This window comes from Podarcis bocagei (assembly GCF_964188305.1).
Source record: "Podarcis bocagei genome assembly, chromosome: 10".
NCBI lineage: Eukaryota > Metazoa > Chordata > Lepidosauria > Squamata > Lacertidae > Podarcis > Podarcis bocagei.
The window spans coordinates 70,426,623-70,441,582 of record NC_138135.1 but is presented as its reverse complement, the minus strand read 5'-3'; the positions used below and the strand labels follow the sequence as shown (position 1 = coordinate 70,441,582).

The following is a 14,960-nucleotide window of genomic DNA, read 5'->3' as shown; positions in this document are numbered from 1 at the left end:
AGGTGGGGAAGGAGTGTTCAGCTGTAACTGAGAACATATGGCAGTTTTAAAGAAATTTTCAACCCCTTTTTCCATATTGGACTTTACCCTTGAGCTGCTGAAGTTTGCTGTTTGCTTGTTCTAGCAGTGTTTTAGCTTCATTCTGTAGTGCCTCTGCTTTCTTCCTGGCAGCTGCAGACTCGCTTGATTTCTTGGCAATTAAGCTTTCTACTGTTCTATACTTGTCGTCCACATCGTTATCTAGTACCTGCGATTTGAGACACAAGGTGGCAGTATTACTCAGAACACAGAAATGGAACACATTCTTTGTTTGACGTCCTACTTTCACTCATAACAAGGATCTACTGAGCAGAGACCACACACATCCTGAGTGGAGTCCATGGAAATGGACCTCTCTTTCAGTATCGTTCAAAGCATCCCTTCCCTTCTACTCTCTTTACCCCATGAGAAGAAAAAAAACTGTGGTTTGTTGTTCCCAGCCTTTAAAAATGGGTCACAGCTGGAGTAGATACATGCACTAGTGTCCGTACTCTTTTTGGAAAAATAAATGGAACAATACTTCGTTCAGACAATGTTTGACAATGCTTTTAAATAGAAATAAACTACTATTCAATCCTGCAAGCAGGTGTTTTCATAAGCCATTGCATTACATTGGTGTGAGGCGCTGGATCCAGCGGGTGAGACTGATCCAGAATTGCCCCATGAGGCAAGGTGAGGTGACAGCCTCAGACATCAGGATTCATAGTGGCAGAAGATCTTTCCATTATCTATTCCCTTGTTCCTGATGTAGATCTTCATTACCACCTCTTCCTTGACGGGAAAGGGGAACACCATATAGTGCTTTGCCTCAGATCCCAAAATGGGGCTGTGCCCAAACTCCAGAGTCAACTTGGACAGGTGGGTGACTTATCAAGTGGTACACCTTCAAATGAAGAATTGAGAGCGTAGTCCACGGTTCCAATACTTTCTCTGTAGCTCTAATTCAATGCCTTTTTCAATTTTAGCACTGTATTTTGTTGCCGCAGGGCATCAGAAAAGGGCCGAATGCAATTGGTACCAGTGACTGCACAGTTCTGAGCCTGATGTTACAAGAAAGTAAGGTGCTGAACGGTGGGCATGGCTTCAGTCAAATAGGCCTAGTGGGCCTAATTAAGCCTGCAAAGTGAAACTTCTTTACTACTGTCTTACATCACCCATACACATGGCCAGAAAATCTGGAGCCTTCGTAACAGGAACAATTCTTTGCTGTTCTTGCTATGCTCTTGAGGTGAAGCATGTAACTAGATGTGGCTTCCAGCCATCTTAGTAAGAGGACTCGCTGAGTTGTGCCTGGTTTAGCTAGCTCCCTGCCCCAGGAACTACACAGTCCCAATAGCCATGCAAGCAAGAATCCATAGCTCACCGCTGCATAAAGTTATGTGTGCTCTCAAGATGTGAAGCACTTTTAACCACCACTGAAAATGGAATGTCAGATTCCTGCCTCAAGAAAACCTCATTCAGTTCCACGGGATAGTGAGATGCACTTCACACAACAGTTAAAATGGCACATGCTTTTTACAGTCCGATGGTTTGCATTGTGTTATGGCCAAACTGCTTTGATAGTATCTTTGGCCAGGCCTGATTTTACTTACAAATCTGCTTTGATAGTATCTTTGGCCAGGCCTGATTTTACTTACAAATCCAAGGGCAAACCACACAACACAAGCTGGTACCTAAGAAAATGCCTTTGTTTCTTGAGAACATAGAAAGTAATTTCAAATGGAGAGCCTTACTCTTTTGATATCTGTGGTACTTTGATTCACAGTCGCAACAGTTTCTTCGGCTGCTCTAATGTCCTCTATGTTTGTAGCAGTCTTTTGTCGAAGCACTTCCACGTTCTTCTCTAGCTCAGCAATGCGCAGAGTGGCGTTGTTCAGAGTTTCTTCCGAAGCTGCAGTTTCAGATTCAATCTAGCATTGCAAATGAGAACATGATGCACAAATTTCTTCCCAAACCACAGTACTTTAACGACATACTTGTTCAGCTTACAAAGTTTTCCAAACGTTTAAATCTCTGTGTTCTGGCAGGCTTATGCTTTAACTCCTCTTTTCCCCAGCTTTCATCAACTGCATGAGGTGACACTTGCCTTCCTTTCCTTTCCACTGACCTGGGATCTTGCTGCTATACAGCTGATAGTTTTTCTCCGGCCCAGTGGGAAGAGGTGGTTGTGGTCTTCAAGCAAAAATGAGGGAAGACAAGGGTAGCCTGTCCAATAATTATTTTGTTGTTCTATACCAGGCATAGGCAAACTCGGCCCTCCAGATGTTTTGGGACTACAACTCCCATAATCCCTAGCTAACAGGACTAGTGGTCAGGGATGATGGGAGTTGTAGTCCCAAAACATCTGGAGGGCTGAGTTTGCCTATGCCTGTTCAATACAGTACACTTCCATGAGACACTGCTTGGGAATAGAAGTTGGGATCATCTGCATGCAAAGCAGATACTCTACAGTTGAGCTGTGATCCCCTCCATTACAGTCTTTGAACTAACTACAGTTAGATGCTTAAACCCTATTGAGTTAAGTTGCTGTGCTACCTTTTGGTGCACTGAATTGTGAGCAAAACAATTGGAGGAAGGAGGGGTTTCAGGGGAAGGGAATGTAGATGGTAGCTTTGCTGCCTGTTAACAGTGTCCCAAATCAAATTCAGTAGTAAATCACTCATTCGGCTAATTACTAAATCCAGCTTACTAAGAAAAAAGAGATCTCCTATGATTTGAGCAAGGGCATGGCTACCAATCTGCCATATATCACCAAGGTCTATCTATTTCAGAGCTTTCCAAACTCTGTGTCACAACACATTAAGTGTGTCGGCTGCAGTGTGTAGGTGTGTCACATTAACACTCCTCCCGAGGCTGGAAAGGGGTTAGTTTAAGCTTGTGTTTCCTAGTAAAACTGAATTACTATGTTGAGAAGTGATGCATGTCGAAAAAGTGTCTCACCAACATGAAAAGTTTGGAAAGCTCTGGCCTAGCTGGATGAAAGAAGTAGTACCAAGACAGGCCTAAGTGCAATTGTCATCTAGGCAGGGCAGGCAGGCACCACGCTTGCAGGACCTACAGTTTTTATTTTACTATAAGCCCAAGGTATCTCAATCAGCCTGGGGCAAAAGGCACACTAAGAATTAAAAATGTTTGAGACTACAGCTCACCAATCCTTCCAGACAAAAATCCACTCTCTGTTACCCAAGCTTTCTCTATTTCAGCAGAGTAATTTAAGGGGTGGAGAGTTGTTTTGCTGCTGTCATGGTTTTAAAAATGCCCTATTTCCAGCAAAAGGACTGACCATTAGGTCCAGTCGCAGATGACTCTGGGGTTGCAGTGCTCATATCACTTTACTGGCTGAGGGAGCTGGCATACAGCTTCTGGGTCATGTGGCTAGCATGACTAAGCTGCTTCTGGCGAACCAGAGCAGCGCACAGAAATGCCGTTTACCTTCCCGCCGGAGCGGTACCTATTTATCTACTTGCACTTCATGCTTTCAAACTGCTAGGTTGGCAGGAGCAGGGACCGAGCAAAGGGAGCTCACCCCATCGCAGGGATTCGAACTGCCGACCTTCTGATCGGCAAGCCCTAGGCTCTGTGGTTTAACCCACAGTGCCCCCGCATCCCTAATATTTCCAGCAACTCCCTGCCTAAACCAACAGCTGTGATGTACAACCTGATATAAGGGGAGCATTGAAAGTTTGCTTGCTATGTTGAGACCATCATCATATGGGGTAAAAGGCTGAATTGCAATCTTAATTCAGAGTGCAGATGGGCTAGTCATAATTGTTCAACCAATGTGCTAAATTGGTTGCCACTGTTTTTCACTGATTTCTTTCCTACTGATTGCCTTTTCTGTTTCTGGACCCGACCGCCAACACAGATAACTGACACAGGAGCTCCTTGGAACCCCTTCTGACCACCTTTGCATTTCCTCTGCTATGGTATGAAAGGAAGATCAGATTATAGAGGCAGCAAGACAAACAACCTGGATGCAAGTGACTAATGCTTGCGGCACGGTATCTGACTGAGCATGTAACAGGGCCAGTACATTAGCAACAAAGGCTTTCTTCCATTCTACCTCCACTGCTTTTGTACAAAGGGTGGTGAACGGATTTTTCACTTCTTGTCCATCCCACCCCAAATCAGCCATCAAACATCTGCTGTTTTTGTTTTCTCAGTTTCTGTACTTTTCTAGACAAAGCCTAGCTATATTGAAACACTGATTTAAGGAACAGATAGTATTAGGTGATAATAGAATGAACCAGAAGATAAGATTATTGTGCATCCTGTACAAAAGTAGAACAGCATGAGAACATACATGGTCATAACTCTGCTTCCAAAAGCAGATTTAGGTGATTGAAACTCACAGAGGTAAGTAGGTCTTGTGTTCCTTGTATGTCTTCATCTGCTAGTTTGATGGCCTTTTCAGCTGCATCTTGGGCTTTTTCGGCTTCTTCCAGAGCTTCTTTCACCATGTCTGCAGTGACTTTGACATCTGTTGCACTTTTACTGTGGAATGGAAATTAATTACAAAAGGACAGGCTCTCCTTAAAAAGGATTCTTTTCAAAGAATATGCAACAGGCTAAACTTACTCCCAGTTTCTCAACATGCTTATTAAATACTGAACGCTTTTCAGGGCACAAATATAGTCTTCTAGGATTCCACTGAAAGGTAAAAAAGACAACCTGTTTCAGAGCAAGGGGGAGTAAAAAATTGGTACCTGGCTTTTTTAGCTTCATCTAACAGCGTTTTTGCCCTTGCTATGTCTCCGGCACTCTGCTGTAGGACAGTCTCAACATCCGAAAGGCTCTCCACCCGTTCACGAATATTATCTGCAAGTGTTTGCAACTGCTCAGGTGTGCTGGGCATCTCCATGTTGAGCACTTCGTTAGCAACTGCCTCAATGCTGTCCAGATCAGCACTGTCTTCTGTTGAAATGGTAAACAGAAACAGTGAGTGAGATGGTTCCCTTCTTCATCATGTTTTATTTCCTATAAAGCCAAGAAAAAACAGGGGCCAGGTGGCACTTTTTATAATAATAAAAAAGGTATAAAAGTCCACACTCTTTGGAAGTGCTTTAGCTTTGATGAATTTCTAAGACGTCTTAAGAATCTCGCATCTGATCAGGCAGTTGAGTATTGGGAAGGAATTCTTGCCAAAGGGAAATGGCAGATGGAAGTAACATCAAAAATAAATGATGGCCTCAGGCATGTGGTGGATTTTGATCAATAATGTATCATAGCAAATGTAATGAACTTTCTGTCATTGACAAAATTACTTTTGAGCAATATGGAGAGTTAAAATTATGCAGGTCGTTCCATCCTGCATTCAACTTACTTCAATCTCTGATCAATTGATATAACATTGTAGCTTATATAACAAAAGGTGCTCATGCATTCTATGACTTATATGGATGAAGAAGTCAAGAGAAAGAGTGTATGTGCATGCAACACTGCATGGAGCAGATAAAAATCCTGTTTCTGCATGCATATATATATATATATATATATCTCCACTAAAAGTGAACGTCTATCGTGTTGCATAGCCATTTTTTTGCCTGTACAGGAGTGATGCTACGCAGCTAATCAGGCTGGTGTGATGAGCTGAAGCAGTTATATAAGCTGTTCCACATGTTCTGGGCCAGCAATCTTGGATGCTGTTAAAAGGGAGCAGCGTATTCCAACTTCTTCAAAGAATAATGATCTTACTGCTCTTTGTTGCCACTAGTTAAATCTTTGTGGGTGGGTTTATATCTGTACTCTGCAAACTACTTTCCTCCTAGAAAAACCCAAATACTTTGATCCAGGTTCTCAGCGCACAAAGTACCATGAATAAAGTCACTTCAGCACTAAGTGTACTGATCGTGGAATGTGAGGAAAAGCAGTTCTTCGTGTTGCCCCATCGCAGTTTCCTGCCTTCAGAGGATGTTCAAATCATCAGTACGCTTTTGTATGGTAACACAGTAAGGGTTGGAGTGGGAGAAGTGAAGTCACTACCAGTGATTAGCTGAGCTGCCCTGATGCCAGAATTGGATGGGGCAGTCATAAAGCTATTGGCTAGAACAGGCAGGAGAGACATAAATGAAGGAAGTAGAAACACACCCAAAGCAGGCTTGGTCCGCCTGTCCAGCAGCAACAGGGAAGCATGGGAACTTAGGAAAGGAGGACATGGTCCCAAAGAAGAGAGAGGTGCTTGAATGGGAAAGATACTATGGGATTCCCCCCAGAAAACTGTTGCAATGATTTAATCTAGGCACAAAGTGAAAACCCTTTTGTTTACGCATGACTTTGGAATGTCTCATACAAGTACATGCAATTGAATAAATGTGCATAATTAAAATACTAGGTTAAGAAGAGGAAGCGCTTATTCACAACAGTCCCAAAACAGCAGGCTAACCATATTAAAACAAGACTTACTCATCAGAAATTCCCTGATTTGCTTAATAAGATTCCGCAGATCCTTGTTGCTCCGGTCCACTTGCTCTTTGGTGGCGTTGGTTTTTAGGAGAACCTCTTGTGCATTCTGTTTTGCTTCGTCTGCTCTCTGTTTTGCCTCTGAGACCTAAGTGAAATAAATGGGCCATTATTTTCTATTTCTGACCATCTTTAAAAATGCTCAGGGATAAAAAGAAGAGACATTGAGAAAGCAATTCGTCAGCATTGAAGCTGTGTGAGAGCGGTTCTCATAAAAGTTAGAGAACATTCTTAAATTGGTGTAAACACAACAATATTTTAAACAGCCCAAGATGCTTTGTGTAGTACTCATCGGAATCTCTACTTAAGCCAGACCTTTTTCTTCAATGAGGGTACTTAGCAGGATCATGCAAACTGTAAAGAACCAATTATTTTGGGGAGAAGTTTTGTTTGCAATTGTCCAGACTTGCCCAATCTGTTGATTAAGCTTTTTATTACTATTCTAAAATTCATTCTGGTTGATCTACCTTTTAAAAACAACAGTCAATAATAAAATCACCATTCTGGAGAGCTGTTCAACTTCTGCCAAAGCGCTGAGTATGTCTCTGTCGAAATCCATCGCCTTCTGCCAGGTATTGTGGGCCACAGTAACCAAACCATCACAGCCTGGTCCTCCACATTTCCTTTTTCCATCTTCTGTGCGGCAGCTCAGGCCACCACATTCTGAATCAGCACAGGAAGCCCCGAGGGGAGTTCCGCACGTCTGCAGCAGACAGGATTAGACAGAGGAAAGAGTGGGGTGGCGGTGAGGTTATCACCCTTTCCAAACAAATTTCCAAGCCAGCTCCCTAAAGCCCTATCCTATTAGTTGCGGCTTGACAAATTTCCAGAGCCCCATCGAGAACACAAAGGCTGTTAGAAAATGTTTATTCTCCTGCTACTCTCTTCGCCTCTATGATGCTCCTTTCTGTACTGGCCTGTTTTTCTAAACACAAAAGCCCCAAGCATGGTGACCTTTCCTCATAGGGGCACTGCTCCAGCTCGGGCAGTGAATAATTATGCCCCCTCAGTGTTTGTATTGGCCTTTGAGACGCACGTAACCAGGATTTGCATGTGCAGTTTTCTTTCATGGCTATCAGATTTCGATAGAGTTTAGTATTCCCATTTGAAAAGGAGAAGGGGTTAGCATGAAATTATTCCACCTTGGGAGAGCGGTACCTTGGCCACACTAGTTTGCTTTAGGGAAGTGATTAGCCCACCTTATGCCTACAGTATGTCACTTTTAATTATAACTGACAGCAGAATGTTGACAACAGCAGTTGCCTTTGGGCAACCCCAAGAAAAGAATGAACAAAAGTGAAAGGTTAGCATTTTCTTAAAACCAGGGTGGGTAGGTGAGGTTGCTAGACAGAGCAGTAAGTGTCTCTCCATTTACCTAGGTTAGCTATCTTGTCAGGTACAGTGCACAGTCTCAAGAAAATGATATTGTAGAGTTCCAAATCATTCAGAAAAGGGAAACCAAAATGATTAAGGGGTGGAATGACGATGAGGAAAGGTTGCAGCTTCTTCGGACTTTTGAGTTTAGAGAATTTTAAGGAATTCTGCACAGCATGGAGAAAGTGAGTAAAGCAAAGGCATTCTCGCCCGCTCATAACACTGAACATCCTATGAAGCTGAACACTGGAAGATTCAGAACAGATAAAAGAAAGTACTTCTTCACTCAACACACAGCTAAACTGTGGAACTTGCGCCACAGGAGGCAATGGTGGATGGCTTTAAAAGAGGATCAGGCAAATTCATGGAGGGCAAGGCTATCAGTTGCTAGCAGCCATAATAGCCATGTTCTACCTCCATCGTTAGAGGTACTGTGCTTCTGATTACCAGGTGGTTAGATTTCAGCTGTTGCACTCATGTTCAACTTGCACATGCATCTGGTCAGCCACTGAGAACAGGATCTGGCCTAGGTGGGTCATTGGCCTGAACCAACAGACTCATCTTATGTCCTTACTAACTTCCAGTAACTGAAAAAATGAACTTTTATTAGATATTCTCAAGCCAGTGGCTTGTAACCCAAAACTCCCTTCTTGTGGAAAACATTGGTCCCTTCTTTTTTAAAACTTCGTTCCAATCATTACTGAATGGTCCAAAGGTGTGGAATTCTCATTCTTTTTTGTTCCAGAAAGTGGCTGCCCGGTTAGACCCTCTTCTCATTTATGTTCTCTTGTTATGCAGGAGGGATTTTATTGCCCCCTTCCACACTTCAGCACCCAATACATGGGTGGATGGGATCAGGAATTTGAAATGCCCACCACCCCACACAGAAGAGCCCCCCTCTCCCTGTTACGCCATACATGAAGGTGACTGCCTAAATAGGGCTTTAGTTTTCTATATATGTGCCTCATTTGTAATGTATCTGTAAAAGAGCACATTAGCCTCTGTAATCCATTGCAATGTGCCCAACTGCAGCTCTCACACTTTTCCATTTACATGCAGCATATTCAACGCTGCTCCTATCTTTTAGCTCTTCTTGTTTTATGACCATTCTCTGGCCCTTTTCTGCAGTCACTGGCCCTTTTACCAAAGGCTCTGCACTTTACCTTCTCAGACACTTCTGCAAGATCCAGACTTTGGAGCTTGCCTGCAAGTTCATCCAAGAGGCGTGACTGCTCTTCTTGCTTAGCTTTGAAGTTGGCCTCAGTCTCATTCATCAAGCTCTCCACCTCTAGGCGCATTTCAGCTGACTGCTCTACTACACTACCAGGAAGAAGAGTTGAGGCATTGGCTCTCCTTTCAGCATCCAGGGACCTCTGGAAATACTGGGTGATGCTGTCCAAGGCTCCTGCAAAAATCCAATGTGATGATTATTGAGTATTCTGGCTGGCCTCATTTGAAATTGTAACATGAGAAGCATGTACACAATACGCTGGGTGTAATTGCCCTGGAAGTCAACAGACCCAAGAGCTCAGCGTGCTCTTCCAAGAAAATGAAAGGCATGCTACAGCCATCGTTAAGCACATATAATTGACTGGGTATATTAAGCACAAACTTAATTATGTTGCTCTGAAATAAATGATAATTCAAAGCACTTAATTTTGGTTGGATTCCTCCCCCCTAATTAAACTTATTCCCAAAACACAAGCATACAAACACTGACCCCGAACATCAGATATTTTTATGAATTCTAGTTGCTCTGCAAGTTCTTTCACAACATTGTCTAGGCTCTTTGCATCTGCCTCCAGGGTGCTCAGTTGAGTGTCTGTGGTATTGCTTTCAGAGGCCACCTTCGATACTTTTTCTTCTACTTCAGCTATCTTTTCTGTAACATCTGCTGTTAACTTCCTGTGAACCAAACAGAACCAACATTTATTGTTACAAAACAAAAACCTACTGGCCTTGAATTTAAAATATAAATAAATCTAAATAATAGGTTAATTCCTTCCTTTTCACCCCAAGAATGTGGTTAATGAGTTTGTTACAACTTCCCTACTCAAAATACTCATTAATCAGAATTTGTGGCTTAAAAACAAAATCACATTTTATAAGCAGAAAGCAGCAAAGAGCTCAGAGAACAGCTGTTTTGTGTGAGATTTAACTCAATCTGGATTCCAGAAGTCTGCTGTAATGTGCTTGAACTTTGCCAACTGCATAGGTCATAGCATTGGCTCATAGAATCCATACATAATTTCTTTTGTATCCCACATAGTTAACAAATGGTTGTTAATTTATTTTTCACAGACCCTTTCACAGACGAACTAGTTATGATTAAGGGGTGGGAGGGTCAATGCATAATAGATTATTTTATTCCGTAAAATATGAGACAAAATGGAAGCTGGCTGTGCTGTAGACTTCCTGCACGTTTAACACAAAGTAGGACTCATCATAATGAACATAAACAACATTTTGAGGGAAGTTGCCAAGCCTAGAGAATCAGTCCTTGGGCATGCGCATTATCTGCATGGACTCAACCTCTGAACAAATGAAATGAGATATTAATGTATTTGTGCAAGGTATCTTGCTTTAAAAAGGGGAAATTCTCCTTAACCCTACTATAACGACTGTCCCAGCATTTGTGTTCTTCTGTAGTCCTCAGATACACCAAATGCACATACAGCAGGGAACAGGACCCATTGTCCCTAACCCTCACATGTGGAAAATGCCTGTGGAAAATGTTTTGTGCAAAAGCTCAGTAGGAATTTTTAGGGTAGGGCAACATGATGGCTATATTATACCGTATTTTTCACTCCGTAGGGCACACTTTCCCCCCTCCAAAAATTAAGGGGAAATGTGTGTGCGTCCTATGGAGCGAATGCAGGCTCCTTGGCTTCAGCGATAGCAACGCAAAGCCTCCAAAGCGCAGTGGGAGCGCTCCCTCCGCGCTCTGGAGGCTACGCGTTGCTTTCGCTGAAGCCTGGAAAGCGAGGGGGGTCGGTGCACACCGACCCCTCTCGTTCTCCAGGCTTCAGGGATAGCTGCCTGAAGCCTTTGGAGCACGGCGGGACCTCGCGCTGCGCTCCGAAGGCTTTGGGCTCCTTTTGCTGAAGCCGGGAGAGCAAGGCTCTCCTGGCTTCAGCAGAGAGGGAGAGCTGCGCAGTGCTCCTTCTGCGAAGCGGGAGGAGAAATGGAAGGGGCTCCGTTTCTCCTGCCGCTTCGCTGAAGGGGTGCTGAGCAGAGAGGGGGAGATTTTTTTTTCCTTGTTCTCCCCCTCCAAAACAAGGTGCGTCCTATAGAGCGAAAAATACGGTACTTCCAGTGGCCAAGGGAGTATGCCTTCATGTACCAATTGCTGGTAATACCAGGCGGGGAGAGTGCTGTTCAACTCAATTCCTACTTGCAGTCTTCCCATAGGCGCCTGGTTGGCCATTGTGAGAACTAGGACCAGATGGCCCTCTGACCTGATCTAGCATGACTTCTTTTGTTCCTAGGGTGGGACCAACAAGGGCAAGTAGTCAGAGTTAGGCCCTGAATTAAGAACACTTCTCTCCATCATGCATCGTTTGAGATTGATTTGTTCTGCAAATGAAAACTGAATGTAGAAAACTAGTGTTCAAATGCTGCTGCTTATTATAGCTTTAAAAATGCAACAACAGTTTAGCAAGGAAGGGAGAATGTAGTGAACTCTTTCTTCAAAGATGCATGTGAATTAAGGAGTTGTTAGGGCATGGCAATTGTTTTGTTTTTGCATTTTTAACTCTCCGGGATATTTTCTTGGGAAATTTCTCTGTGTGTGCCTTAAAACTGCATAGCTGAAAAATAAAGAAGACCCAGTAGTAAGATCTATATTATGGCAAGCAAAACTCACAAACAGGGTAGGCGAGTAAACCAAAGCAAGACCACACTGATAATACTGGGGGAAAGTTGATTCACACAGGCCAATCCATACAGGAGTTGCTTATAATTTGGCACCACCTGAAGAATAACAGTGCCAGAAAACAAAAGGTACTGAAAGCCCTTGCGAGACAACACTTGGGCAAGATTGTGCTGTGGTTGTCTGCCAAGCCTGAGATTTTGAAACTGCAGTTCCTCTCTTTTGGCATCCATATACAACAGGTCTTCGCAACTGATAAAAGTACAAATCAGGGTGGGTATAAATTATGTCTAAACATGTTCAACAGTGCTTAATTCTTAAATTATCATCTGCGGTGGGGGAAAATTATTGCATAGCGCTCCAAGGGAAATGGTCGGTGCCGAATGCATACAAAGTACTAAAAGGGGTAATGTATTTTGGTTTTTCTTATGCAGGACCAAGTTTTGCAGGGGAAAGTGCACAAGCTGTTAGGTTAAACTAAAAACCTGAAAGGATTGTATGATCATCCATTAACAGAAGTTGGTACAGTTAAGTCACCTAATTTGTACCCAATTAAGTTGCCTAATACAGTTAAGCTACTTTAATTGCTCGACTGTCATTAAGGCTACAAAAACAACTGGTGCTATCAAGAAACCAAATCAGTCTTGCAGTTTCCCTTCCTTGGACTGAAAGGAGGGACAGGAAGGAGCAATTTGCTAGAGGCTGAACATTTCAGGCACATCATTTCTCATCCCACATTCCTTCATTTTAACGGAAGTCTCTATCCTATACTCAGGGAGAAGATAAGGAACGAACAGGTGTGCCACCTTGTTAATTGAAAAGCTGTTTCACAGTTTCCTTCAAATTTTCCATAATCACTGTAAGGCACAGTTCCAACCTTCTTTTTCTTTACTTTCTGCTTACAAGTCTAATTAAAATTGCAAAATGACGAGATCCCCACTCCCCATGTCTGAGCAAATGCGAAAGAACACTATTTGTGTTTTATGCCACACTTACTCTGCTTCCTCAAATAGATTTCCAATGTTCTTAAGAGGCTCAGCAGCAGGATTTTGAGCAATGATACTTTTAATCTCATTCAGTTTTTCCTCCACAGAGCTGAGTGTCTGCCGGTAAGGACCACTGAGCCCTGTGATTTTCAGGGCTTTTGCTCTTTCCAAGAATCTCTGTGTCCTGTTAGTCAGCTCACTAATGATGACATCCCAGAGAGCAAAACACTGGTGACACGGTGCACAGTCGGGGAAAGTGCCGGAGTAGCCTCGGGTGCACTTATCGCAACGGGTTCCCTCAACCCCTGCGTTACAGATGCATTGCCCAGTCGTGCGGTTGCATTGTGGGGTCTGGATGCCACGTTGATCACAGTCACAAGCTGAAAAAAGACAAAAATAAATGGAGACACCACAAACAAAGGGCGGGGAACCACCAAATAAGGCAGCGGTTTTACAAATGAACAAAACCATGCCAATTCTCCTGAAAAAATTGCTACTCCTGCAGCTCGGGGATTATCCATCTATTTGTTGGGTGAATGTACAGATCACACTCCATAGCTGTGCATGCCAACACCAGAGAGATCTGCATTCAAATCCCTATCCAACCATAATGTCCCTACTGAAGCCTGTCTTACACCTTAGCCTGTCCTGCTCCAGAAAGTTGCTGTGAGGCTCATGTTTGCTGCCCTGAATTCCTTGGAGGAAGGTTGGAATAGAAGTGAAATGCGTGCAAATTAAATGTGAATTAGTGAACTGACACAAGGGAGTGCTTCCCTGTTCCTGACACTCCCAATTCTCCTCCCTTTCTTGCTTCTGCTCCCCACATGTGGGTCAGAGATAATCCACAGGGTTTAAAGTGCAGTACTGGTTAAGTTTAGCTGTTTTATTTCTCATCAAAAGTATTTGTACTATAGTCTAAAAACCAGTAGTCTGCAAGATTTTCAGACCTTGGAGCCATGTTTCTTAATTTATTGGAATATATTTGCATGATGGTATGTTGTATGGCTACTGTTGTGACCCACTTTAAATCAACCCATGACCCACCAGCAGGTTCCGTCCCACCAGTATGAAGACCAACAGTCTGCACTATGAATGCACTTTACATCCCACTAAGGTCAATGACAAAACTCCCATGGATATGAATGGCTCTGGACCGCGCTTATTAGTGTAGCAGAAATAGAATTTACAATCAATAGGTAAAATAAAAAAATTCCTTCCAGTAGCACCTTAAAGGCCAACTAAGTTAGTTCTTGGTATGAGCTTTCGTGTGCATGCACACTTCTTCAGCTACCATCCCAAACATACCAAACAGTCCATTGTATATAGCCAGGCACTACGTTACAGCCGCATCTGTTCCAATTCTACAGACCAGTGTATCTGAAGAAGTGTGCATGCACACGAAAGCTCATACCAAGAACTAACTTAGTTGGTCTTTAAGGTGCTACTGGAAGGAATTTTTTTGTTTTGACTATGGCAGACCAACACGGCTACCTATTTGTAACTGGAATCAATAGGTAGTTGGCACTTTCCATTAGTCGACCTCAAATAGCCAGGCAGGGCAAGAAAACTAGAAGCTACCAGTGTTGAAAAGCTTCATTTCAACAAGGGATGAGACAGTTGGGAGAATCCTTTCCATCACAGCTGCAGGTGAAATGAAATGATTTTAAAAAGGCACATGCTGCCAGCATCCAAAATGACAGGAGTTTGAGCCCCAGCAATGTAAAGCCCATAGGAAAATGCACATCCTTCAAAAAGGCTTCACAAATTTAACATATGCAAATGATCCATCAATCAGGAATCCTGTAAGGTATTGTCTGGATGTTGTGGTCTATTGTCAAGGTTTCTTCCACAAATATTCAAACTTCCCATAAGAACATGTAAGAAAGGGAAGCTTCGGGTTGGGCTAATACTTTGGGCACATACTGTTATTTAAATATTCACATCTCTTGGCCAAGTTTCTTAAAAACCATTTAAAAGAACAAGTTACCATAAACAAAACCAGCTTTCTTGTAGAGAGGAATTCAATACATAGGATACAAAAAAAAATGTGTTGTCCTGCTGTTCAACTTATGTTGGTGCAATTTAACAAAATGGCCTTTTTGTTCTCAGAATTATAAGCCAACACAAGGGGTTTTATTTCCATCAAAGAGACTTCAGCATTCCCACAGTGAATTGCAATGGAACATAAACCCCCTCTTAAACCCCCTCTGGCAACTCATTCCTCTTTGAAG

General features: G+C 42.9%; 1 protein-coding gene across 2 annotated transcripts in view; it reads right to left on the bottom strand.

The window, feature by feature from the left end:
• Positions 1–14,960, bottom strand: part of LAMB1 (laminin subunit beta 1) — a 54,841-nt gene that overhangs the window by 1,045 nt on the left and 38,836 nt on the right. For both annotated transcript variants that reach the window (XM_081211391.1, XM_081211390.1), the window contains exons 24-32: positions 12,740–13,109; positions 9,593–9,777; positions 9,036–9,277; positions 6,998–7,201; positions 6,442–6,586; positions 4,746–4,953; positions 4,392–4,533; positions 1,773–1,949; positions 88–247 (exon numbers count right to left, since the gene is read on the bottom strand). In XM_081211391.1, the coding sequence (XP_081067517.1) occupies positions 88–247; positions 1,773–1,949; positions 4,392–4,533; positions 4,746–4,953; positions 6,442–6,586; positions 6,998–7,201; positions 9,036–9,277; positions 9,593–9,777; positions 12,740–13,109 (1,833 nt within the window). The remainder of the gene's footprint in view (positions 1–87; positions 248–1,772; positions 1,950–4,391; positions 4,534–4,745; positions 4,954–6,441; positions 6,587–6,997; positions 7,202–9,035; positions 9,278–9,592; positions 9,778–12,739; positions 13,110–14,960) is intronic.